The 27,582-nt window shown below is 32.5% G+C and overlaps 1 protein-coding gene across 1 annotated transcript in view; it reads left to right on the top strand.

Moving 5' to 3' along the window:
* The window catches only part of PSPC1 (paraspeckle component 1), a 57,634-nt gene extending 30,763 nt beyond the window's left edge, over positions 1-26,871 (top strand). Inside the window, exons 7-9 of the mRNA XM_036747816.1 lie at positions 17,944-18,001; positions 21,363-21,532; positions 23,956-26,871. Of these exons, the coding sequence (XP_036603711.1) occupies positions 17,944-18,001; positions 21,363-21,532; positions 23,956-24,141 (414 nt within the window). The 3' untranslated portion in view covers positions 24,142-26,871. The remainder of the gene's footprint in view (positions 1-17,943; positions 18,002-21,362; positions 21,533-23,955) is intronic.
* Positions 26,872-27,582: the final 711 nt, after the last annotated feature.

Genomic DNA, 27,582 nt, shown 5'->3' with positions numbered 1-27,582 from the left:
ACTTCTTTAGCCTCATTCATTTTCTTGACTAAAATAGCCTCATTTGTGAGTATGTATAAATATACAATCATGCATATTTAGTCATTGAAATGTTTGAAATACATTCCCATAAAAATTTTCTGACTAAACAGTATTTTCCGTAGTATATAATTATGATTTAATTTTAATGCTGTGTTATGACATTAGAATTAAATAGGGAATTCTGGTCTTAGTTTTTTCTGTATTATTAAAAGTGAATATTTAACTTCATGTGTATCATTTGGGTCATTTTTTTTCTCTGCCCTGGTACCGTTATCTTTTGAATGGAGAGTATTTTCTGTAGCTAACAATAATTACAAGATCTTCTAAGTTTCTCACCAAGAAAAAGATGTGTACAGTTTTTATATCTACTGTTGGCTCGTTATGGAAAAATTGTATTTGAAAAGAATTGGTAAGTGTTTTGAATGCTTTTATTTTTTAAAACTTTGAAAATAGGCCCTCATGTGCTATCTTATTTCTTCATTGTTCAGTTTTAAAAGGAGAGGAACCAAATGGTAAGTTCTCAGATTGAGTTAAAACCTCCAAATAGGCTTTGTTTTTGTTTTATATAATAAGCCTCTTTCCCTTTTTAAAAATGTATAACTTATTCCTCTTGTAAAGTAGTACTTTGAATTGTACTTTGTGGTGCAGAAATGTCTATAGATTGTCTTAATTGTGGTATTAAACTTTCACAATATAAGTAACTGAAACCTAATTTCTTACAGGTACCATCTGTCTCTCTAACTTGTATTTTTCCTTTTGAGGTAGTGAGGGACAGTAAAAATCCTCACAAATTACTTCCCCTCGCCCCCAATTTTTTTTTGATGGCCTGCACTGTTGGTCTTTTCAAGCCGCGGTTTCATGTTTTTCAGTGACTGTATTTTGAAAGGTTGTCACAGATATTTTGAAGATTTGAATGAGGTCTCAAAGATAAGTAAAAGCTTTGTCCTATTCCTAAGTTATGTCATATTTTAAATTTTTTATAACCCAGGGAAATGTCCAAGGTTTTATCTCTTGAGTGTAAGCAACTTTTTAGGAATTATATGTAAAACATCTCAATTTCTCTTGGACAAAAAAAGCATAATTCTAGGTTTCATGGTGTTGGCTCAGTGATGAGAATTTTTTCCTTATTTCCTGTTCTCTGACAACTTTTCCCACAGTGATGAGTGATTTGAATCAGATTTCTAATTAAATTTTACTAGTTTCATATGATTTTGCAAAAATACAGGTATTCTGTAAGTGTAAGGTCTCTTAAAGAATGGTTTCCTGCAACATTAATCTTGTGGTGTATGTATTAAACCTATAACATGCTTGTTTATACCCAGTGTGTTTGAAGCATTGAACCTATTTGGAAACTGAGGGCTTTGTGGTGGGGAATTATGGGAGGATATTATAAGGGAAAGGGAAGAAAGGGCATTTTGATCCTGGGAAATGAGCATTCTTGTAGTGCCTTTTTAATTGGCAAAAGTAGTGTTAGCAAAAACTACATTAACAATAAAGATAATATACTTGTAAATTAGCATTTTCACATGAAATGCCAGAATTATATGGATGGAGCTCTCGTGCTCCATTAAAAAGCTGTAGAGGGAGTAAGGATAGTTTATTTTTGACATGATAAAAGCTTATGATGGAGATACTCCCTATCATTTGGTTTTTTTCAGCAGTGAGGAGAATATTAGCTCATCTTCCAGTTTACAAGTGTGTGTTTTATAAGTCAAATACATTTCTCTTTTGAGTTTCTAGCCCTATTTGTTGGTAAGAGATTTAATCCTTTTATTAGTGGCTATACATTGCTTCGTCTGAAATTATATATTATTTTGAAGAAATCACCACATTTATGTGGACAGGTCACAGTTTAAGTTGATAGCTATTTTTATAGATCTTGGAAGCTATAGCAGTTGTCCTCTTTGGGGAAAATTTGAAAAAACCTTCTGACAGAATAATCTTTTATGTTCTATTATGTCATAGAAGGTTGTCAAGAATTACTTAACTATATACAAGAATGAGGACCAGTTGGACCTTTTTCTTCTGCATTGTTGTTTGTCAGACAACTATTATATTTTAGATATTAATTCAACAATCTAATTTCATTGATTCTGGCACAATTTCCCATCAACCCCATCTTTAGAAATTTCATTGTTCCCCTACCACTCATCCCCTCCAAAAATCTATCGCTTTGTAGTTAATTTTTATGGATTAGTGGAAACTCTCAAATGATGCTGGTCATGGAACAACAGAGAATGAAATCCATCTCAGGACCTGTATTTTTCTAAGGTTCATGTTGTCATAACGTAGGCCCTTTACATGGGCTTTGAGAGCTCAGTCTCTGTCATAGTAAGTTAGTCATTGGAATAGAATTAAAGTAAAGCTATGCTAGATATGCTCTACAACTTATTTAGATGCATTTTCCCAGAAACTCTGAGAGAGCTGAGTAATATTTTAATGTGCATATCTCCTGCTATAAAAGTATAGTTAAGGGTAAGTACTTTTTTAATGGTTTACTTATATAAAACATGACTGAAGCTTAACATTTTATCATTTTCATTGTTTATTGTTTCTGGCATTCATATACTTAAAATATTTTTCCTTTGAATTTTTGAGCAGGAAACATTTTTGAAGGGATTGTTGTTGAGACACAAATAGCAATTGACTTCAAACGTAACTTGCCAAAAATTGTCTTTGAGAATATCTTCACCTTTTATTTTCTATACAATTTGAAACATTAAATTGAGGACAAATGGTAAAGCATAAAGCAGTCTTTTAGAGGTGTGTCAAACTTTTTAGAGGTTCTTAACTAATAGAATAGTTCATCGTAGGTTTCTAACTTTAATTTGTAATTTGTGATAAATAAACTTTAGTTGGATGTGTAAAATTTGAAACTAGCTCTTGGAAATGAGAAGCTGAGCACTGAGCCTTAATGTTACTGTAATTAGTATCAATATTCCTGTCTCAGTAGTCATTGAGATCCTAAGACTCTAGTCAAGTGGTATTTGTAAAAGTCGAATTTTGGGGTGGGTGAGTGGAAAAATAACGATGTTGACAATACAAAGTAGAATTGTTGCCTTGCTCAGTTTTGGTCCTATGATCCCTCTACCTTCTAAAAAGTGTTTTTGTTTTTGCTGTAGTTTTAAATACATACACATACATATACATGTGTATATGTATGTATATGTTGTGTGTGTGTGTATATATAGAGTTCATATAGTACAGTTTGATCTCATGAAATGCCTTTCACATGTTAATATTGATTTAGAAAAAGAGCAGTTTATTTAAATCCAAAATAATAGAGTCCAAATGTATCTTTTCTTTTTATTCCCAAGTTTTTTTACTAGTAGGATATCTGTTGGCTAATTTTTGAAATTTTTAATGATGTTATCTGTCTAATTATATACTTTAACATAAACAAGATTTTTATTTAGTCTTAACAGGAGCTGTGAGAAAAGGACTTCTTTGACACAATAATTACCTCCTTTCAGGCAAGAGATGAATCATCAAATTTGTGAGAGAGCTGTACTTTGTTCCTATGGTCAACAGTGATCCTAACCACTTTTAGTTTGGGTTGGGCAACATGGCTGAAGGATTCATAGACCTTTACATTTGTGACTTCATTTGCTTGTGGTGTGTAATTTCAGAACACCAAAAATGTCTTTTTCCCTACCTCTGGTTCTTCTGATAACTTATTCAACTAGTCCTAACTTAATAGTAAATTCTACATATTAGGGATTTAGGAAGACAAATTAATGGTTTCTGGAGATTGTGAATTAGGAATATTTAAATTTTGGCAATGTTAATTATAACAAATTTGTTAAGAGGATATGTGTTGAAGAATAGGAGACTTTAGTTTGATTCAATACTTGATGAATTTGGGAACACTTGGGGAAAGAAATCAAATAGCAACAATGAAAAATGCTCATCCTTTTTTTTTTTAAAAAAAAGCAACTTAATAATTTTTGGTTTTCTGCATTTCCTTCCATAAGATTTTGAGTTCTAAATTTTCTCTCCTCCCTCCCTAAGATTATGTGCAATCTGATACAGGCTCTACATATATGTTCATATTGAACATATTTGCACATTAACCATGTTGTAAAGGATTAGAACCAATGGAAGGAAGGAACTCACGAGAAAGGAGAAACTAAAAAGAAAGCAAATAGTATGTATGCCTCGATCTGCATTCTGATTCCTTAGTTCTTTTTCTGGATGTGCATAGCAGAAAATCCTCATCCTTTATATATACTACAGTAGAAAAAACTGTGGTTAGAAGTCCTGGACTTCTGACTTTCTACTTAATTATTTGACTCGAGCTAGTGATTTAAAGTCTCCTCTTTTTCTTTTCACCATTTTGTAAATTCCATTTCATTTCTGGTTGCATTTCAGCTCTCAATTTTCTGATGCTATTAAATAGTGGACAGCACCGAATCTCACCTTGACAAGAGAATTAAAGGGGTGTACTTCCCATAGGTATAACATGTAGGTACATGTAGGGCATAAGGGACAGAATGCCACAGGAACACCTTGAAGTAGGTGAATGAAGAAGAATGAAAAATAATTGTCATGTGCAACTTGTTTATTTAAATGTGTTCCTTCTAGTTTTCTAAATTCCAGGGTAGATGCTTTATGTGATGAGAATTATGACAGTCTTTAAAATACATTTGATTGGACCTTGTTCTGTTCTCTAACTTGTAAGGGCCTAGCGAGGATACTGAAAGAGATAAAATGAGAAGCTTAGGCAATTTTCAAACTTAGTTGTGTGGCTTGTAATCCCAGCTATCTAGGAGACTCAGGCTAAAAGATCTCTCGAGATTCAGTGGGCTGTGCTCATTGTGTGGCTGAACTAAGTTCAGCATCATTATGGTGAATCTTTGTGACTTGGCTGTCCATTAGATTTCCCCTATATCTTGGATGAGATGGGGAAACGTAGTTGTAAAAAGTCAAATTCAGCATAAATATTTTCCCAAGGAAAAAAAAGATTATTTTTATACTATTTTTTAATTATCCAGTGGTAATTATCTGTGGTAAAAGTCTTTAAGGTTTGATTACTTGACCTTAAAAGATACGATCATATTATCTTCTGTACTGTTAAAAAAATTTATAATCCCAGGAAGATAAACTCAGGAATAATTATTACACTTTTTCTATCTTTCTCATTCTCTTCTAACCTTATACCGTATTTAGTCAGACTTCTGTCCTGTTCCTCTACTTCCCTATATTCATAGCACATAATCATTCTAATGGCTATTCCCTTGGCAGATTCAGTGAAATATATCACATCTTTACAGTTGGGGCTTAATTTTTTTTTTCTGATCTATATTGAAGATGACCTCTTACAGATTTTATAAAGCATCAGAAAGGCAGCATGATACAATGCAAAGAGTGCTGTATTTGGATTCAGGCAGGGGAGATTTGTGTCTCCTGATACTTAATTTCTTTGTGACCGTGGACAAATCAAATAATTACATTAACTTTTTGTTCCTCAGTTGTGTCATCTGTAAAATGAGATTATAATACCAGCCAAGTACCTAGCTCACAGGTTGGTTCTTAGAATAGATCTTTCAATAAGCTAAACATTTTCTATGTGCCAGGTACTGTTAGGTATTTGGTATGCATTTACAAAGAGTGAAATAATCCCTATTCTCATAGAGCTTGAGAAAGTATGTAAAACTCCTTGGAAACCTTGAAGTCATATATAACTAAAAATCTGTGAATATGATATTTCTGGAGCTTTTAATGACAATTCTGAATGACAGAATGGATCCAAGACTAGTTGGAGCTATATTTAAGGCACCACCAACAGCACTAAAGGATGGATAATAAATTTATGACATTTTATTTGAAAACAAGGCTTGCATAAAAAGTATCTGATTTACAATTTCATTTGACTATAGGACTGGAGCATAAATAGTAAATTTTTTGTTAAATTGAAAATGATGTGATTATATTAGTGTATTAGACTTTTACTTTGTAATAAAGTAAAGTAACTTAGAAGACCCCTGTTATCCATTTAAATGTGCCAGAAATTAGTTAAAATGCCTGCTATAATAAAAGGTGTCTAGAATTTTAAAACTCTTAAGTGGGGAGCGTGATGAAATACAATTACTAATGTACAATTACTAATTTGTTAAATTGAGGTACTAATTAAAATACTGAAAAAGTAGAAAGAAATTGGTGGGAGCTAGAGTACTTGGAGAAGTCTCATGAAGAAGGTAATAACTTAGATATTGAATGAAGAATATTTTATAGAAGCCCAGTGAGAAGGAGGATAGTAGAGTAGTGGTTTTTGCAATGGTGCAGAGGGAAGAAATAAATAAATACTATAGTTTTAAGAAACTGAGGAGTCTAGCTTTATTGGAATACACATTTTGTCTTGTAAAGTAGTACAAATAGCTATTTTGTAGGGGCATGACTTACTGAGGGATTTGAAATGTAGACAGGAATTTGGACTTGATGCAGTTTTGTTGTTTTTTGGTTTTTTTTTTTACAGTGAAGAGTTTAACCATACAGTATAAGAGGAGGCTGCCAGGACTATTATCACAGTCTACACTTTATCAGTTAATGTGGAAATTCATTTGTATTTTAGTGTTAGGCCCTCTAAACCTGACTTATTTATATCCGCTTGTGGGGTAGGTAAATGATAATTTTAGTTAAGTAGTGTTCTAAGAGTCTTAAGAGAACTTTGGCTCTACTCCTACCTGGGTGTTTCATTGGTTGGCTAACGTAATTGAATTCTGTGAACCTAAGTTTCCTGTACAGACTCTTAATAGGATTTTAGAACTAGGAAAAAATGGGAATTTTGTGAGATTCTGGTTCATTTTTAGTTCTCTTACTTTCTTCTCCAGTGTTCTCCCTTTCACTTTTTCTCCTGATTTTAAACTGACTCACAAGAACTTGGTTAAGACTTAAGTGAGAAAAAGTTTTTGCACATTTCAGTTTTTTTTTTTTTGCCCTACTTCAAATCCTGATTATAGCTGTTAAATGATCCTAAAGTTTCTGTGATATATGAATATGTTTATAAGGAAGATGTTAAATATCATTGTCTTGAAAGAGACTTAATCGTTTATAGTACTAATTTATCTGAGAGTTTAGTGTATCAGTAATATAGCCAGGAAAGATTTAGAACTTTAAAAGAAAGAATTTGATTTAGAACTTGCGAACTTTCTTCAGTAATAGCTAGGATAGATGTAGCTGAGTTAAGTGATATATGTATATTGTTGCAGAAAGATAATCTGGTAATAATTTTGGCTCTGTATTGCAGTTTTTCCCCAGATAGTAAATTTTCAAAGAAAGTTTTGCATGTTTTTTTGATTTTATAATTCATTTTTTAAATATCTCAAGTGAAAGCTCTTATTGCAAATATGAATGGTGCAGCTTTTATCTTTACTTGTTTTCTAGACTAAATATTCTTGGTCCCTACGTTTATTGAGTCTTTCTGTTTTGTGTGAGTTCGCTGTTTTAAGGTAAGGCTTATGTTACCTATCTCTTAAAACAAAAGTCAAAACAGTCAAACTTTTTATAGTGTCTTGTGTTCCTTCATATAGTTTGTTTTTTTCAATTTAAATGACTCTCAACTTCAGATTAATGTCCTGAAATTGAAGAAAAACAAATGCTCACAAAACTTGTGTTTAATTACTTTTATCACTAAAAATGACTATTGACTTTTTCTGGGAAATCAACACTATAATAAATATTTCCTGCAAACCCCATTTTGGTATACTAACATTATTACATTTTAATGAATAATAAACACTTGTGACACTTGAATGTGTGAATACCTTGGAACTTGAAATCAATCAAAATATATGTTAATAAGGGCCATTATGGGTATGCATAAAAATATGGGTTTTTTTGGTTGGTGTTTTTTTTGGAGGGGGGAAGGCAGAGCAGTTGGGGTTATGTGACTTGCCCAAGGTCATACAGCTAGTGTGTCAAGTGTCTGAGTCCTGATTTGAACTCAGGTCCTCCTGATTCCAGGGCTCATGTTCTACTCTGCCACCTAGCTGCCCCAAGGAGTCCCTCCACCCCCCTTTTGATAATATACAGTTTAGTTTCTGATGATCATCAATGTTTAATACTGGACTTTCAGCTTTTGCCATAGTTTGGATGAAGTTCTGTAGGTAAGCTACTTAAACATTTCATTTCCTAGTTAGTAAACAAGCGTTTAGTGTAGTGCTAGGCACTGTTGTAAACACTGGGAATGCAAAAAAAAAAAAAAAAGCAAAAACAATTCAAATTCTTAAGGAACTCACATTCAAATTGGGTGGATGGAGGGTAGGCAATATGTAAATAAGATACATATAAAAAAGATGGAAGGAGCTCTCAGGAAAGTTGTAGCAACTTGAGAGACTAGGATAGGCTTCCTACAGAAGGTGAGATCTGAATTGGGTTTTGAAGAAAGTGAGGAGAAAAAAGCAAGTCCGCCAGGATAGTTGGATTGTAGAGTGTGTGGAAGAGAGTACGGTATAAGAGACTGAAAAAGGTGGTGATGGGGGTAGATTAGAAAACTCTCAAATGAAGGGGAATTGATATTTGATCCTAGAGGTCATAGGGTTACATTGTATCTTATTGAGCTTAGTGAGGTCTGCTGCTTCTGTTTTTCCTTCGTTCTTGAAGAAGACCATGACATCAGCGAGGTAATGCCATGACATGGAAGTAAATTGGATTTAAATGAGGGAGGGCTGTTCAAAGTAACCAGCCTCACTTTATCCTCTCAACTGGGCACAGTGGCCAGATATAGATCAGGACCACTGGAGATGGCCTTGGATGAAGTGGGAGACCTTTTTAAGCTAAGGTCTTTAACAAGTCTCAGTTTGACTTAGGCAGCACTCATTCAGTGGTTAAGGCTTAATAAGAAATGAGGGGGAGATTCCCAGGGTTTCTGTCCAAAATAGAAACAATTATTGTTTATATTCATTCTGAGTCAGTCAGGGCCTATACCATTAATGACCATATAGGCCTTGGCCTGGGACTTACTGTTGGCCAATCAAGGAGAGCCAGAGTGATTTAGGGTTAAGGCTGGTTTTTCAGAAAAAAAGCAAAATTTGGGCAGAACACCTATGGAGAATAAAGAAAGAAAGAGAAGCCGTGCTGCCCAATAGGAAGTTTGTTCCCCAGTGGGCAGTGTTTTGTTCCCGAAGAGGACCATGACATTAGGGAGGTAATGCTGTGACTTCAAATGGAGGAGGGCTGTGCAGAGTCACCAGCCTCACTTTCTCCTCTGGAGCCATCTGGGTCTGATGGTGGGATATAGATCAGGATGACTGGAGATGGCCTTTTTAAGCTGAGGTCTTTAACAGGTCTCAATTTGACTGAAGCAATGCCCAATCATTGGTTAAGGCTAGGTAAGAAATGAGGCCAAAAATGGCCTCTTTTACCTTGTTAAAAAAACATCAGTCTGTGAGATCTTCACTTACGGGAAATCTCATTGGCAACCCAATGAAAGATGGATTTGGTAGGGAGAGACTGGTTAGGGAGGTCACTTATAGACATCATTTGTAATTGAGGTGAGGGGGTGGTAAGAACCTGGACTTTAAAAGTAGCTGTGTGATGATGACACAAAAGTTTGCATACCTTGATGACTTGGAGGAAAGGTGGTGGGTATCCTTGACAAAAATAAGGAATCTTTGCAGAAAGGATAATGTTTTGGGGAAAGGTAATGAAGTCTATTTTGAAAGGGGCAATTACAGGACAGTCAGGTCAAAATGTTGAAAAAGAAGTTGGTGATGCATGACTATAACTCAGGAGAGGGTCTAGGGCTGGATGTCTATCTTACCTGTGAAACATCTGCATGGTTAGACAAAATAGTCACAAAAGAAGGGGGTCCAGAAATTTGGGGAAACCCAAGATTAATGGACATGACATGGATGAAGAAACAGAAGAGAACTAACAATTCACATTTATGTGAAATAATGTTTTCTTCTGTTTCAACAGAGAGTTGTTGCTCAAAACAGTTTGGTAATTGCTCATTCAAATTGTCTTCAGAGCCCCTGTACAGTCTATAAAAGAAAACCAGTTATTACTTTAATTTTTAATTTTTTTTAAATAATATCATGATTTATATTTAACACTTACTTAAGAATGTTTGCTTCTGAAAGGATTTTGGCTGTTGACAAAATTTTCTCCTACTTTTGGGTGATTTGCTTACCACCACTGAAGACAGCTCAGAGAACATTGTGTAGACTCAGCTTATTTCAAAGAGTTGGAAGGATATTTTTAGTGTTTAAATAATAACTCTGAAAATGATACAGTTGAAGGGAACACCTGCTAACTCCTTTTTGAAATTAGGCTTTTTAAAGAAAATTCAAAAATTACTTGGTCACTTTTGTAAAATGTAGATACTTAAATGTGAATACAGTATAGTAGGGTTTCATTTCTTTAATATTTCACTTAACTTGATTTATGGTAAATGTTGTCTTATGATTTGAAGTTGCTTAGCCTTTTGTGGAAATGTTGATTAATAATTCAAAATACATTTTTTTCCCTCTAAGGCTGTTTCAAACATAACATCTTTTCTTCCATTTTCAACATCATCCACAGCATTTACAACTTGAAGATGACACTATAGTGTCACTCCTAATGTGTCAATAATGAGATTTAAGAGGAATAAGAAGCTATGTTGGATGATTGTAGATAGTGGATATCCCTTATTGATGGTATAGTATTATCATGTTGTAAATTGTGAATAATGTCAAATCTTAGGTGGGGGGAATAGGAGTTGGCTTTTTAATTGTACTTAAGAGCTATTGACTTCATAAATGTCACATGATTATGAATAAGTATTCATCAGTATTGCAAATTCTTGTTTAAGCATTTCACTACAGCCAGATAGTTAGCTGATGTTTTTTTGTAGTGCTCCTGTGCTTGTAAAACATATGTATTTGGTAATTAAAGTTTAATTTAGTTTATAAATTTACATATTCTAATTCATTTTTTAGGGGAAAAACACCTTTATTGCAGCAGTAATATTATTAATATACTTTGGCTAGTTTATATTTTATATTTTTATCCTTTTGAGGGGCACTGTAGTTTATTAAGTTGAGAGGCAGTATTGCAAATTGAGCCAGTTTGGGAATGAAGAATACTTTGGTTCAAGTTTTGCCTTTTGACTCATACTGGCTGTGTGAGCCTGGGCAAGTCATTTAACCTTCAGATACTCCAAATTGCTCTTTAAAATTATTGTTTAAGAGTAGTGACAGTCTGCTTTGGCACAAGGAGTTTCCCTATGCCAATGAAACCTCAGAACTAGGTGCACCCCTGTCCCCCACAAATATCTATATATATATACATACACAATATATATGTGTATGTATATGTATAAATATATATTTTTATATATATGTGTGTGTCTATAAAACCCAATTTATGTAGATGAAAAGTTTTCCTAACTTTATAAACTAAATTGGAAATTGAGTTGTTCTGTCAAGTGTCATTTCTTACACAAGCAAAGGTAACTTGAAAGCTTTCTGGCTACTACCTGACTTTGTAGGTAAGAAATGAAGAGAGTAGAGAATAGTCTAATAATATTAAGTGGGAAGATGGCTAGTAAATTTGGGGAGGGTAACAATTTGGAGAGGGTTAACAATGAGCCAATATTTATAGGAATAGTTAAATGAATAGGTGTTATTTTAAAATAAAAGTGGGTAAGAATGTTTTTGTATCCACTTATACGTTTTCTTATTTCCTAAGGTGTGTGGACAAGATTCATAAAAAAAATTTGTGTCTGTTCTTTTTCCCTCCTTCCCTATTATTAGCATACTTGTATGGAAAATCTCTTTGTGAGATAATACTTTTTTGTCACATTTTATAATTTGGGTGTAGATTTTATTTCATAAGATTTTTTTTTTAAAAAACTTTACTTTTTTTTAAAGTCTTTTAAACTAATGGAATTGTAATTTTGCTAAAAATCACCATTTATTTGCTTTATGGTATGTACTTTTCCTGTTTCTATTAATACTTAGAAATAAGTGCTAAGAACAAATTTCATACTGTTACTTATTAAAGTAACTAAAGTAAACATTTATCATTCAATTCCAGGTGCAGTGAATTGTATATTTCTTATAGTAGCATTACTCTGATTTCCTTTGAAAGTGGTCCAGAATAAGCTTACCATCATGCCTTCTATTTAGAGACCTGCATCTTCATTAACTAGAGCAGAATAATTTTATTCATTTACATTACTGTAGCCTTGAAACTTAATCCTTGTGAGACATCTAGTAATTCAACGAAATTTAAAAAAAGTAACTGAATATCATAAAATGCAAACAGTCACTACTTCTGCATCAGTGGTATAAGGATACATACTGGTCTTTGAGAGAAGCCATTAATATTATTCATTAGAATTACTTCAAAAATCAAGAATTTGTTTTTGAAATTGTTTTGCCTTAAGTGCTTATTTTCCTTCATGATATAAAATAAATTGTTTATATTAGGGTTGATTCTAAGTCATAATTTTACTAAAACAATTTTTTTTCCCTACTCTAAGCTTATTTTCGTGACTTGGTACCAAGCATTGCCTTCAGAATGCAGATTGATAACATAATTTTCATATTTAGAAGATAAATGCTATCTGTTTTAAAGAATAATTTTTTTGATAGTAGTATTAATTTAGCTGTGTCAGGAAGTGGGTGATTTTATTTACTAAACTCAGTTGACATAATCAAAAAGTTGGAAGAAAAACCACCATAAGATAGGCTTAGTTTTGTCTGTAGAAATGCCTACGGATTTCTAATATTTTTGTGTAATTATTTTAATAAACCAATTAATGAAAAAATTTAACTATCAAAACTAAAAATATGTAAGGGTTTTTTTCCTGAAAGAAAATGTGTTTTTTCAGTCCAAGTAACATACAAGCGTGATATTTCTAATTATGCCTACAACTTTTTTGTGTAACATACTTAATGTGCTTAGCCTTCTCTTTCTGGTTTACCACTGAGTGTGAAAATCTTCCTTTCCCTATTTATTCATGTACTAGATTCTTATGTTATAAGTCAAGCAGAATAGCTGACTTTGCGCTCCTTAGTCCTCTCCAATTTCTTTTCTATTGGGTGGCTCTATTTCTCCTTCATGGTGTAACAAGGAAGCAAGTGGCAAAAATTGTAGATGGGTAAGTAATTATTTTTGTAGGGGGTGGGGCAAGATGCAGTTCTGCTTGACAGAATTGTCCATCTCTACTCTTCCATTTTGACAGGTATGGACTTTAAACCCTACTTTAAATATGATTATTTTCAAATCAAATCGTGGGGTTTACGCATATTGTATGGGGTTATTTTCCAGTGGTTCTTTATCCTGTTAGATAGAATTCCTAGTATGAATATGGAAATAAGACATTAACTTGTCGTCTCTTTAATTTTTTTTTGAATGGGGTGAGATGTAATGCCAAAGTTGGTAGAGTGTTTTGTTTTTCAGAAAGTTTGCTTTATAATATTTTGATAAGTAAAGAATTTTCTATGTACAAGTTTGGTTTGGCTAGCAATAGGCATGTTATTTGACTTGTGCCCATACAATGATTTTACTTAGGTATTTTTAGCTTATAAAACATTGCCCCCAGTTTACTATTCATTATTTCTCAGTTTTTTATCCTTTGATAACTTCTCATGAGAAAGGTGAGTTGAGTTGTATTGATGATCCACCTGTTTTAACACAGAATAATAGTTTTTCTTCACATTGATATAGAGTATATTATAGAGTAGTACTTTTGCTCTTTTCTGATGAAAATTTTTATTGCTTTTTTTTTTTTTTTTTTTTTTTTTTTTTTTTGCTTTTTGGCAGGGCAGTTGGGGTTAAGTGACTTGCCCAAGGTCACACAGCTAGTACATGTGTCAAGTGTCTGAGGCCGGATTTGAACTCAGGTCCTCCTGACTCCAGGGCCGGTGCTCTACTGACTGCGCCACCTAGCTGCCCCCTTTTATTGCTTTTTTAAGTGGATGGGGGAGAGCATTCTTTATAGGTCTGCAGGATCTTGTTTAGTATTAAAGATTTTTCATTTCTGTTCTTTGACCTCAAATTCCTATAATAGTCCTGATCGTGTTTTCTTCCTCTTAAATTTTAATTCCTTAAAGAAGAAAAGACAAGTAGATTAAGTACCCTAAACTTACCACGTAGTCTACGTAAGTGAAGATTGTAGTAATTGCGGGCACATGTATTACTTCTGAGATATTGATACATTTATTAATAAAGGTTTTTTTTGAAGTCACTAGCATAAAAATTGAGTAGTTTGAGTTGGAATCAAGCTCTGATTTTTTTTTTTCAGTAACTAAATGTCTCTTGTTACATATGGAATTCATACAACTTGCCCATCATTTCGTAGGTGTTTTGACTTTTTTGCCACTGACAGTCGAGAGCAGTCTTGATTTGTTACCATGAGTGTATAGCAACCGTTCTGAAGCTCCCTAAGCCTTGTCAGAATAATAATATAGACAGGCTTCCTATAAAGTAAATAAGAAGCTAATATTGTTCAGAGTCTTATAATAAGTAGTATTGAGAGTTCTGTTAATAACAAAAGCTTGAAGATGAGCAAAATCTTTAATAACTACCCAATGTAGTATTTCTGGTTTGCTTGTGATATTTTGTTTTGAAAATCTGTATTACATTTGAAAAGTTTTGGGGGTTTTTTTGTTGTTTTCAGTTGCTTGACATGAGGCTTTTTGTTATTCAAAATGTGATGTTAAAATTGCTATAAAAATGATGGTCAAGTAGCCTTATGGGGGTGCTTTCTGTATTCAGTAATTTGAATTAAGGTGTAAAAAGATTTTAGTGATTCTGAATCTTTCTGGTACATTCATACCATTTGCAGCCCCTTGATTATAAATTTAACAATGTAGCAATGTTAACTGACCTTTAAAATAATTTTTGAGGCTTTTCCCCTCCTTCCCCCATTATTTTCAGCTATTGTGTTGTCTGACAAATAACCTGTCATCTTGAATTTTCTTCTCAGCTTGCTATTTCAGCATGGAATTTGTGTGCCCCCTGGAAGTATTTTTCTTTTAATTACAGCTTTCTTACTTGTAAAAGGGCAGTCTTTTTGGTCTGATTCTCACTGTTGAGAATTGGAAAGATGATGAAAACATTTAATAGTTTGTCATTCAGTTGTTCATTGTAAAAAAAAAAAGTGTTGCAGATTACATCTTAATTTAACAAACTTTGAAAAGCGTAAGTACTAAAGGAAAAAAAATGATGATAAAGGCCTCTGAGAATTTAAGTATTGGGTGTATGTCATGCAGGTCCACTACTAAAAATAGAATTGTTTCTTAGCTTTTGTATAATGCACATTAGGAATAGCTTTGACTTAAATTCCTACATGTAATGAAAAACACTTTCAACTCCTGCTTGATGAAATTTCCTATTTTATAGCTAGATAGGTGTTTATCCCAGATGAAAAGCACTTGAACTCAATACTTGTACTCTGTCCCCTTTCCAGGTTACCAAAAAGTATCCTGCAGCAATCCACTTAGAGAAGTGGCCATTAGCCTTGAAGAGGACTAATTAAATGATATTAGCAGAAGGAGGATTGGCTTTTTCTTGGTTTTGTGGATATTAAACAAGTATAAAATGATTTAGAATTATAGTTATTATATACTATTGATTTTGCTTAGGGTGATTCTCTGTAAAATAGCTATCATCTAAACTTTTTCTTCTCAGTAAATTTTTGCCAGAAATTAGGCTTATTTACTTTGAAGACTTAGTTTTGGACATCCTTAGATATAATGGGACGTAACGATTCAAGTTAGTTATTTATATCTGCATTCAAAACAAAATATTGAATTTCATAAGGGAATACTGTTGTAAACAAACCAGTTTAAAGACCTGCATGACGAATCTACATTGAAATTATTGCAGTCAGTCCTGGTTCCTTTGTCATAAGAAAAATGTATTATCTGTAAAACTTCATATTTCTATATCTTTTCTATATAGTTAAAAACTAAATATGGTAATATCTAAGTTTAAAAAGTCTAAGGAAAAGAGTTTTTTAAGATGTCAAGCATACGTGTAAAGGTAACGAGATTTTTCACAAAATTCAATACTTTCTGTCATTAAGAGTCCTTATTGATAATAGGTTTAAGAATTGATCAAAGAAAATACTAGGTCCTAGGAAATAAATACAAAATTTTTTTTCCTAAAAAATTAATAAAGTTGAAAAATAGAGCAATAATAAATGAATTAATGAAAAATACACTTCTACCCCTGTCAAACTTTTTACTGTTGCAAAACTGTACGTGAAAAAGCTTTTGATTCTTAAGAAATTCCTTTTTATAAGTCCCATACATTTTATATTTTCTGGAGTGCAAAGGAGTTGATTCCTTTATTCTCTAGTTTATTTCTCTTCTGGGTGACAGGGGTAGCTGATATAGGCAGTAAAAATTTTTTTTAATCTTTTCAATTTTAAATCAAAACACTAAAAGTCTTATTTTTAGTCACACATTGTACCATGTAATATTTAACAACTGATGACTGTGTCTTTATATAAATGTTAAATTTTGTTCAGTGTACCCACAGAAGTAATTAGGAAACACTTCAAGAAAGTTACTAAAAATATTTCTTAAAAGGCTCATTACTTTATTATGCACTCTTGAAAAATGATGGCTATCTAAATACATTGTTCCTCTATGATGCTAAATAAATGATGTATTAACCATGCTCTTCTACCAATAGACTATGACCTTGGTTGGAGTCCCTGCTAGGCTCTATTGAGTATTTGATACATATTACCTGTGTATTTTATGGGAAGAAAATTTCTAGAAATTAGAGCATTTTAAATGCAGTAGCTCCTTTAGTACATCACTGGAAATGTATAAACATCTATGCATGACTGCTGTTTTAAGCCATTTTTCATATGAAATGGAATTTTGGAGGGGATTGCTTTATGGAGGCTGGTTTTCAAGTATTTTGGCCCCGTGTAGCTACGGTACAAAAAATGATGTCTGTCTTATGGCCTAATATGAAAGGGCTTTGTAGATAGTTATTCTGTAACTAGATAAATGACACAAATTTAGTATCACTGGAGTCCAGTACACAAATGGTGTTGTTAGATAGTTTCCTGCATATTTTGAAAGGAAAAGTTGGTCTGGAAGATTTATTCCTGTCATATGTCTAGACTTAACCAGCAAAGCTGAAGCACAGCAAGGAATTGTGCTGGCTGCTTCCTTCCTTTGATCTAGTGTTCCTTTTGAAGGGTTTTCTGTCTGGTACTTGCACCTTTCAAAATTAATCACATGTTTCTATGACTTGCTCTGCAATAGCTGAGCACCCACAGATTCCCGTGTTATTGTGGTTGGCTACACTATATTTTAGTGGTGCAAATAAATCTCAGCATATCGAAGGGAACAAAATCTTGAAAATCTATCTTTAAAGTATTATTCATTTAACTTTTTACAAGAGGGAAGAATCATGATCATTCTCCTTAGCTGAAAAAGATAGTTGAAGTAAAGCTAAGGGATAAATTCTATTTCTTTTAAAATTTTAAGGGATTTTGTTTTCAAGTTAGTGCTTAGAGAATATTTTTGTTGTATGTCAATTTTTTAAATTTAAGCATGGAATCAGGGATTTCCAATTTTACTTCCGTGACTTGTAATGGAAGTTCCTACTACTAAACAATAGTTGGTTTTGCATTGCATGAGAAGGAAGGAAATAAGTTTTGGAGTGATTAGAAAAAGTGAGCATTGTAGCAGTAGGAAAACTAATTGAGAGGATGTTGACATTTTCATGGAATTATTCTTGTAGTGTGAACAATATATTGGCATTTGCAATAATGTGTATTAAAATCTTAGAATTTTTTTTTTAGGTTTAATTAGTGATTCTAATAGTAATTGACTGCAAATATTTTTTGTACTTTTGTTAATGGAAAATGCTGTCCCAATTTAATCTTTTGTTTTATTTTAGATGGGAAATATAAAATCATAAGAACGATAGGTTGACTGTGACAACTATGTTTACTTACAGAGAGAACAGGAAATGAGAATGGGTGATTTGGGTCCCCGTGGAGCAATAAACATGGGAGGTAGGGATTTGAAGCAAAAGGCTTCTGTAACTTACTTAAAATTCTTTGGGACTGTATTTGTTATTTATGGTGTTTACTTTTTAATGACAGACTATTTAATAAGTTCATGAAATTAGTACTCTTGTGTTGAGAGTGAAATCAGGTGTATTTCCTAAACAATCAATTGCAATTAAATGTTTTAAGGTAATATACCCAGAAGAAAACAATGCATTTTGTTTAAATTGAAAAGCAATGAATCAGTTTTTGGGGGGGGGAGGTGGTGGGCTTCAGTAGTTCTTACAAGCTTTCATTTTCATACAGTTTAGTTCCTCTAACCTTCTGAAAGCAATTAAGTTGACTATATAACTTTTCTAAAAAATAAATTATAAATGACAAATCTACATAAATATTTTCTGGTAACATTAGTTAAGTCTTCCAGGGTTTATGGGATGGAGTTCAGATAGTCTTTACATTCAGCCTCCCTTTTTTGATCTTTTCTGTTGGGACGAGCAAGTCCTACTGCGATCCTTCTGAGAACCTGTAAATTCATCAATTTCAAATTGAATTAAGTTCATAGTCGAGAATTGTCTTGTTACTTCTTTTTGACTCTTAAGTAGCTTTGTATCATAACACTATTGCTATTGCTTATTAAAAACCTGTCATCCAGAGTCAATTGAAAACCTATTTATTGGACCCTTTCCTTGGGGAACTTTATTTTCCTGTTAGAGCTTGAGAAAAAGAAGAATATAAAATAACAAAAAAATTGTGTTTTACAGTTACATAATACAGTAAGATTAATTTTGAAATGGAGGCTGATTTCAGAATTTGTTGAGGGACAGATCATTATGGACCTTAAGATGAGACTGCATTATAAATTCAAGTTGTTAATATTAGATAACCTTGGAAAATGCAGAGGCCCCTGAAATAGTGAAGATTTTGTTTCTTTGAAATTGTTTTTAATAGGTGGGATGAATAGCACAATATATAAAATAAATACACAAAAATACAAAAAATCTAAGATCTTTTTCTATTCTATTCTATTCTATCATATTCTATTATATTATATTCTATTATAATCTATTTCTTGGATATTAAAATTTAGATTTTCTATTTTTGTAAGTAAATACTTTTGTAAGCACTTCTAGTTCTTTGTTTTTTTTTAAACCTAGTACAGTCTGTCAGAATTCCTCTTGAAGTGTTCATATATTATAGCCCATTAGCATTGACTAGGTTGACAGGATTAACGGCAGGAGAGTAGGAAAATATCTAGTAAATTTGACATAGTAGTTTGTAGAATTCAGTTTAGTTGGTCAGTTTAGACAATATGAATTGCTAGTTATGTTTCATAGCAGTTCTTTGTTAGGGAGCCTTTTTTACTGACTGGTTGTGTCTGGTAGAGATGTGACTCCTGACTATTTTTTAAGCAATCTTTCATCTTCAGTATAGTAACATTCTATTACTTCAAATGGAACTTTGTATCAAATTGCATTTGATTCATTGACTAGGTGATATAAAATATTGGGCTCAATTTTATAGAAGAGCTTCTTTTTTTCCATAAAAATCTCTTGTTTTTAGCTCCACAGGGTAAAATAATACAGAGATAAGATTCTTTATCAGTTCTTCCATTTCTTAAATGCCACATAGGTCACTGATCTTTGTTGTCAGGAAGGAGAATCTGATTTCTTAAATTTTTCAGCAGTATTTTCTTTAAAATTAAAATATAGGCAGTCCCTAATTTACTTGTAAGTTAGAAAGAATAACCTATCCAGAATGTATAACTTCGTCCTTCCTTATGCTTCAGGAAACCTTACTTGCAGTGCCATTTGACCTTTAATGAAAATAATTGGATGTTTTAAAGAATCTTTGTGCTCCCAAGTGGAGTTGAGTGAAAAAGTTGAGGAAAGCAGCAATAATTTAGGTGGAGTTGATCTGATCCTGTGCCAGGTTTAAATCATGTTTTCTGTTTTTATTTTTTCACTTGCTTTACAGCCTGAAATATCCCTATTGCTTCACTAGGTTAACGATTATGTTTTTAAAATGAAAATACTTCTAGTTTAGATAATAGGACAGTGGCTGTAGTCTTTCAGATCATAAATTTGTAAATTAGTTCAAATTGCTATTACAATAGCTCTCTGGGGAAGAGTGGGACAAGGATTGTTTTAATAGGTCTAGGAATGAGAGGAGTTCACACTAAAAGTAGTACCCACAATTAATATTAATATTCTAATTTATAGCAGTTATACATGGGGTCTGAAATAGGTTATTTTGGAGAGCTATCCTGAAAACCTCTTTACTGCTGTTTATAAAGGAAAATCATGTCAGTATCATTTGATTGACTAATAGACCTTTACCTGTAAGTTGGGAACTGCCTATATTGTCAGTATTTAATAGAAGTCTCTTTATACGTTTTACAAAAGGAAAGGATAACAAACAGAATATTATATCTGTATGTAGTCCTTGTATTTACAGTTCTGGGGTATAGTTATTATACCTCACTTATAGCTTAAATTCTATGGCAATCTATTATGGCAATAACTATGTAACATAAAAATTACAAGCCCCAGATTTTAACACATTTCTAGTAATATGTGCTATCTTGGATTCCATGAGAAGAAAAGAGTTTGCAACTATGGGCCTTTTGATGAGTTGGTTACATTAATATTTCATTTGTATTTGTCTATAGCTTATTTAAATAAACTTAGAAACTCGCCTGAAATTCTGTCAGATTTTTTTTAAGCTTTATGTAGGATATAGTATTTTTTTCCCATATCATTCACAAAAATCACTTGTTACTTTTGAACTCCAGTGTGGCTGTACTTAGATTGTTTTCTAATAATATTATGCAATTACCATAAAAATAGCATTATTTTTGATACTTTCTAGTCAGAAATTTGTTTTGCCTGTTAGATATCTTAGGTCATGGTAATTTTTTCCCAGTAATTTGCCTCCATTGTTATGCCTCTAAAACATATTTCCCACATAGTATGTAAGATGTATGAAGTGGATACTTGATATTATTTTGCTATTACTTTAATGTACCTTAACTACTGTTAGAAAATTGTGTTGGTGCTACTTGTAGGAAATTTACTAAAATGGGGAAACTCACATAATGTTATATGCTGTCTTTTAAATAAGGGAGTTTCTTGCTGCTGCACTGCATTTTAGTTTTCAATAAATTTGATGCTTGATTAGCTTTCTTTACATTGGAGGCAATAATTGAGGGGAAAAAATCCATTTCAGAGCAAATAATTGAGCTAAACTTCAAACCTCTGAAGAAAAATGGTTTTGATCGATAAAAAAATTTCAATTTGTAGATCTCTTTATTTTAAATGCATGTAAAATCTAAGATAGGACAGCTCTAAGTATAGATTGTTTTGCATAGATGCGTTTAGCCCAGCACCTGCTGGTAACCAAGGTCCTCCTCCAATGATGGGTATGAATATGAACAACAGAGGAACTATACCTGGCCCACCTCTGGGTCCTGGTCCTGCCTTGGGACCAGAAGGAGCTGCAAATATGGGAACTCCAATGATGCCAGATAATGGAGCAGTGGTAATGTATCATAAAAATTATTTTAACTATTCAGCTATATCATGATACACTTCTGCACCAAAGATAACTTCACACTTAACATAATTTGGCATCTTTTTTTTTTAATTTTTTTTTTTGGACAGGCAAATTTGGCAAAATAATTTTAGAATGTTAATTATTCCAATACTGTTAAGAAAGTAGCAGTTCTAATAGGTGCTCTTTAAATGAGATTGACTATTGTGCTATAGTATCTTGCATGTGCATATCAGAAGTCCTGTGTAGCAATGAAGAAGACTAGAATTACCTTGTTACATATACATTTTACTGTAAATATAATGGGGCCTGTTACTCTCATTTAAAACATTTCCATTATATCAAAAAATAATGGACAAGTATTTTAAGAGTTTTACTTGACCATATTTTTATTAATCTGTCAACAAATAGCCTTTACTTTTGTTGCGGGACCAAAAGAGTATATTTAGAATAACTTGAAACTATTTTTGATATTCATATTAGAATATGAATTAACTGTTGTTTTTTTTTTTACTTGGACATGTAGATTGTATGTTACTATTGTTGCATTTCTTACTCTTAATTATATTTGAGTAAATTTTAAAGAATATGATTTTAATGTTTTCAAGCATTAGAGTGTGAAGATATCTTTGGGTGGGCTTAAAATTTTAATTTCATTTGTTGCCATTTTTATTACATGTTCACAATAGTAACCAGAATATACATACTTTATTTTAAAACTTATTTTTGAGAGAATTAATTTGATGGTTTTAGTTTATTCTAGATCAGTATAGGTATAAAACATGTATTTGATAAGGGAAATTTGCATTAACAGGATTGGTTAGGGTATGCTGATAGACTTTTCTGAAATGGTATAGTTCTTATCAACACAAAATAAAGGTTATTCTGTGCCAAAATTGCAACCAGTCAAAAGCATCATTTTTGTAGTATTAACAGTGCTCCGTATATCCTTATGCAGGCACAGTGCATATTATAATACTTAATTTTTTTTTTTGTAATTTATGCATTTAAGTTGTGCTGCATTACTGTAATAATAGCTAGTATTTTTATGGTGCTTTAAAGTTTACAAAGCACATTGCAGGTATCTTGTTTGAGGTAGAGTTGCTCTTTTTACTCCTATTTTATAGTTAAAGAAACAGAGACTGAGAGAGGGTGTGACTTACCTGTGGTCACATAATTTTTTTTTAAGCACATACAAGTGCTAAGCACTTTGCTAAAGCACTTTACGGATATTTTCTCATTCCATTGTCACAACAACTCTGTGAGGTAGATACTGTCACATTTTATAGTTGAAGAAACTGAGGTAAATAAAGGTTAAGTATTTGCCCAGGGTCACATAGCTAGTAAGTGTCTCTGGCTGAATTTGAACTTAGGTCTTTCTGATTTCTAGATCTAGCACTCCATCCATTGCATCACCCACTTGCCTCAGATAATTTTTAAGTCTCTGAGGCAGGGTTTGAACCCAATTGTTTCTGGCTCCTAGTCTAGTCTTTGCATTATACTATGATGCCTCTGTATAATGAAACATAATTGATGTGTTGAGTGAACTTTTAATATGCCTGGAACTATAGGAACTAAGTGTTGTATTCAGTAGCATAAGAGCCATTTTTAGGTTTGTGGGTTTGGTTTTTTTTTTTTTTGTTTTGTTTTCTTTTTTTGCCTTTAGTTGGACAGCTTCTAATCCTAAGTGTTACATTGCCTTGGTCGTCTTAAATCTTTTTTTTCTATCCAGGCCAAGGTAGTATTCAAGACTATACTTTCCAGCATTAGTGTTTAAAATGTGTTTGTATGCTGGGGTGTTTTTTGTTGTTGTTGTTTTTTGTTTTGTTTTATTTTAACATAGAAATGTGACAGCATGTGATACAGATTTTAGTGTAGAAATTACTAACTACTAGGTATTTTTGTCAATTAATTTTTCAGTAGTTTTTGAGAAATGCCATATGCTTTAGGCTTTACTATTTATTATGATACATAGGGGGGGTTGAAGTGATTTTTACTTAAATAGAATATATAATGAAGTATTTTTGATCATTTATTTACAAAATACTTTTTTACTTTTTGCTCTGTTGACTCTCAGAAATACAGATTTCTCTTACATTAAGAGATGTCTTGTAAGCCTATTTTGAAGGAAATAATTTTAAGTATGAAGTTAGTATTCCATGCATCGTAAAAATTCATTTTCTTCTGTTTAATGAAATTGGGGCAAAGAATTAGCAATGTGTAATTCTTCAGCTGCCTTTTGCATAGTGACTAATTAAAATGCTCCTTTCTTCCTTCTATGTGTGATCCTGATTCTGCTGGACTTTCTGCTGAACTTCATGACACCACCACTTGGGATTATGATAATTTTCTCATACCTTAATATTTATTGTATTCTAAATGGACTTGATGTTTATTATGTGGTGCAATAGCATAATGATAGATTTTCCCAAGGACCACCCTCTCAGATGGGTTCACCTATGGGAAGTAGAACAGGTACTGAAACCCCTCAGACCCCAATGAGTGGTGTAGGTCCTGTGAGTGGTGGTCCTGGTGGCTTTGGTAGAGGAAGCCAAGGGGGAAACTTTGAAGGACCTAACAAACGTCGCAGATACTAAAGAATCTTTCAGTCCTTGCAATTTAGAGAGAAGAAAATTTAGTGGTATGCCTTTATAATTTTACCTGTTTTCTGAAAGAAATGGTTTTATTGTTAATGTAGTCTTTTCAAAGTTTCTTTTGTAAAACCTGAAGTTTTTGTATTTTTTTTTCTTTAGTCTTACATAAGCTCTGTAGTCTAGTGGAAATGATGATGCTCATCATTGTGAAAGTCAAATGTGTTTGTGACTTTAGCTAAATATAAACATGCGATCGTACTGTAAAACTTGTGCAGATAACTTGATCTCAATAAAGAAATCACTTTGAATAATTTGAAATATTATTAGTAGTATACTCCTTTAAAGTATTATCAAACTTTGCTGTACTAATAACTTTTTGTTTGCTTTAACTTAATAATGCCATCTATTCAAAAAGCAAGAAGATTTCATGCTTTTTAGTTGTAAACTAGCAAGTAGTACTGAACTTTGCAAGATATGTGGTTAATACCTGATGTATTAAGGGGTTGAACATTAAAGGGGTTGAAAGATGGATAGTGCAACAACTGAAGAAGTATACATTTGTATAAACCATTAATGTGTTCTGTAAAATCAAGGTTATGCTGTCTGTGGTTTAAAAGTTAGACTAGACTAGAAATATCAAGAAAATCTTTGTCCTGTGTTCAATTTTCCAAATAAATATTTTGATTCTTGGCTAAAGCTGCTTGAAGGCCAATCTCCTTTGCTTATATAGATAAATTTAGTTTTAATCTAGAAAATATATTTGGTCCTGTAATAATTAACTTTATGTCAATGTCAACACTTCAGCATTTGTTAAAAACAAATTGTGTACATAGCAAATGCAGCAATTTCACCACCACCAACACCCAAAAAAAAGAAAAAAGGTTTGGCTTTGTCAAGGATTGAGGAGAGGTTAAGATGGGAGGTAGTTTCAGGGTTTGCTATGAAAAATTTCAATTAGATCTTTGATTAGAACAAACTTTCTTGATAGATCATAATTGGATTTATATCAAGTCTATTTATACTATTGGGTACTGAAAGCATTTGATTTTGAGCATTTTGTTTTTAAGACTGGCAGGGTCTTAAATAATGGTGTCCAGTACTTTAATAATGTACTGTTGTGATAAATGATCTTAGTGTCTACGAATGCCTTCAACCATACCTGGGAAATGGTCAGCTCTTATGTCATCTTGCCATTTAGATCATTTTCAATTTTGTAATCAAATTTACAAGAGCCTATCCTACTACAAAATATTGCTTTCATTTTAAATTTAAATATTTGCTTAAAATGGTAGGTTTACAACTGCTTAAATAGGTGCTTGTAAAACAACTTTTTAATGTGTTTCAGAATGATTTTTTTTCTTGCTTTTGAAAAAAAGTTGAGTTTTGGGAATAACAAATCATATACCAAAAAATTCTAATCCCTTAACCTACTGGCTTTTATTTCATGGTATTTGCAGTATCATATCATTGTATAGGGTGGCCCAAAATTCTTAATGTAATTTTAATCTATCAAAACTTAAGCCTTTTGAGCCACCCTCTATAGCAGTTTTAGAAATGGAATGATTTTTTCCATTTGATTCTTTATATGATTTAAACTTTAAGCTGACTTTTCGGAAGAGGTCTATCAACTTTTTAAATGTAGTTAGTAAAAAAAGATACATTTGAGATCCATTGCTCTTGTGCTTTAAACTTTTCTTGGCAATTAAAAATGTCATGTTCTTTTTCTTAATTTTAATATTCAGGCCCTGTTGAATAGTTGAAACATTTTTTTGTAAGTGTGCACTAGGATTGTCTGCAAACACTTTGTCTTAGACAATTATTTGAACACATTGATGGATAAGAAATATAAGTGATACTAGCCAAACATATTTACCACTTGGGTTATTTTCTCTAGGTATGAAGAAAGGGCAATTGTTTACTTTAGAAGTTTTTTTCCTTAAAGCTTTGTCTTAATTATAATACTCTTGCATTTAAACATACCTTATTGTTTGCATGCGTTTGTTATATACCAGGTGATTTTGTGAGTGTCTTATTTTATTAAGGGTGGGGTGAAATTCTGTTCCTGGCTGTTAAGTACCAGGTCAGCCTGGGTGCCATTCTTTGAGATTCTGTATGATTTGATCAAGAACATTTGAAAGCCAATGCAAAAAGTGGGTGTTACATCTCCTGAACATCATAATGTCTGGGCTCAAGTATGGCTTCCGGAGTAGAGTTCTTCACAGCCTGTGGCCCTTCACGGAGAAAGTCCTTCTTCAGTACTTACCAAGTTTATCCTGGGGACAGTCTGCGTCTGAGTGCCAGTCCAGTGGAGCACCCATGAACTTTTAGTTTATGCATTTTTAGGATCGTTACCCACCTCCTTGTATAATTGAATAACTTTATTGTTAAATTTTTATCTTCTTCCTGAATTAGTAAAATGTGTGGAATTAAGGACTTATTTTGTTTGCCTTTGTCTTTTAGTTGTAAGAAGTGATAGTATAGAAATAGAAAATTTAGCAATGTTAACTTAAAGTGTCACTTGAATTTGTTATCTGCTGCCAACATTCCTTCCTACTTACTAAAGGAGATAAATCAAATTTTGGCATAGTGTGGCAGTTCTTTTCTTTGTGTACTTTGTAGTAGTTGTGTTCTAAAGTTTGAAATATACAGCTTTTTTTACATTTTGTAATAATTAACATGGTCAAAATAAACATACATCCATTCTTCTCACTATTTTATTTTAGGTGGAAAAAATGTTTCCTGTGTTGTTTGTTACTTTTGACATTAAAATCATTTTTGTGTGTGTAAATGCAATTTTTTTTTTTTTTTGCGTGAAGGGTCACCAATTTTTTGGCCTTTTAATAATTTAATTTCCTGGAAATCAGAAAAAAGTGAGCGTGTCGATACTGGGAACAAAAACTTTGCAGATTCAGTTCACATTAACTGCTTGCCTACAGCATCAAAATTTTACTAAATTTTTCATAAGTAGGACTTTCTTAGATGAGTTCCCCAGAAATAGTAATTAATATCAGTGGCTACTTTAATAAGGGCTCTGCTGTTTGTATGGTGTATTTCCTCTTAAGTTGTCCTTTAAAGTTTCCTTTGACATTTAGTTCAAGATCATATCTGTAATGAAGGTATAAAGTTTATATTTTAGCTATTATATTTATCTATATGAAGAGCCTGAAATTTACTTAATTATTACTGTGATCAACAGTAGCCAATTGAACCAGGAAGGTCTGGGTTGACCTTGCGTCTAGTCCAGTGTGACTAAGGGACATGTAGATTAAAAAGAATGTAGTTGATGAGTGAGAGTGCTGCAGATGTTCGAGTGGAAATGAAAAAATGCCTGAAATTGAGTGGTCAAATAGACAAAATACAAGTAGTTTTTAAGGGTAGCAGTTAGGAGAGCCATGGGGTGGTTGTAATGTATATGTCTACGGCTGTCTTGAAATTTTCTGAAAT

This window comes from Trichosurus vulpecula, chromosome 2 (assembly GCF_011100635.1).
Source record: "Trichosurus vulpecula isolate mTriVul1 chromosome 2, mTriVul1.pri, whole genome shotgun sequence".
Taxonomy (NCBI): domain Eukaryota; kingdom Metazoa; phylum Chordata; class Mammalia; order Diprotodontia; family Phalangeridae; genus Trichosurus; species Trichosurus vulpecula.
The sequence above is the reverse complement of the archived record's forward strand: the minus strand, read 5'-3'. Positions and strand labels throughout refer to the sequence as shown.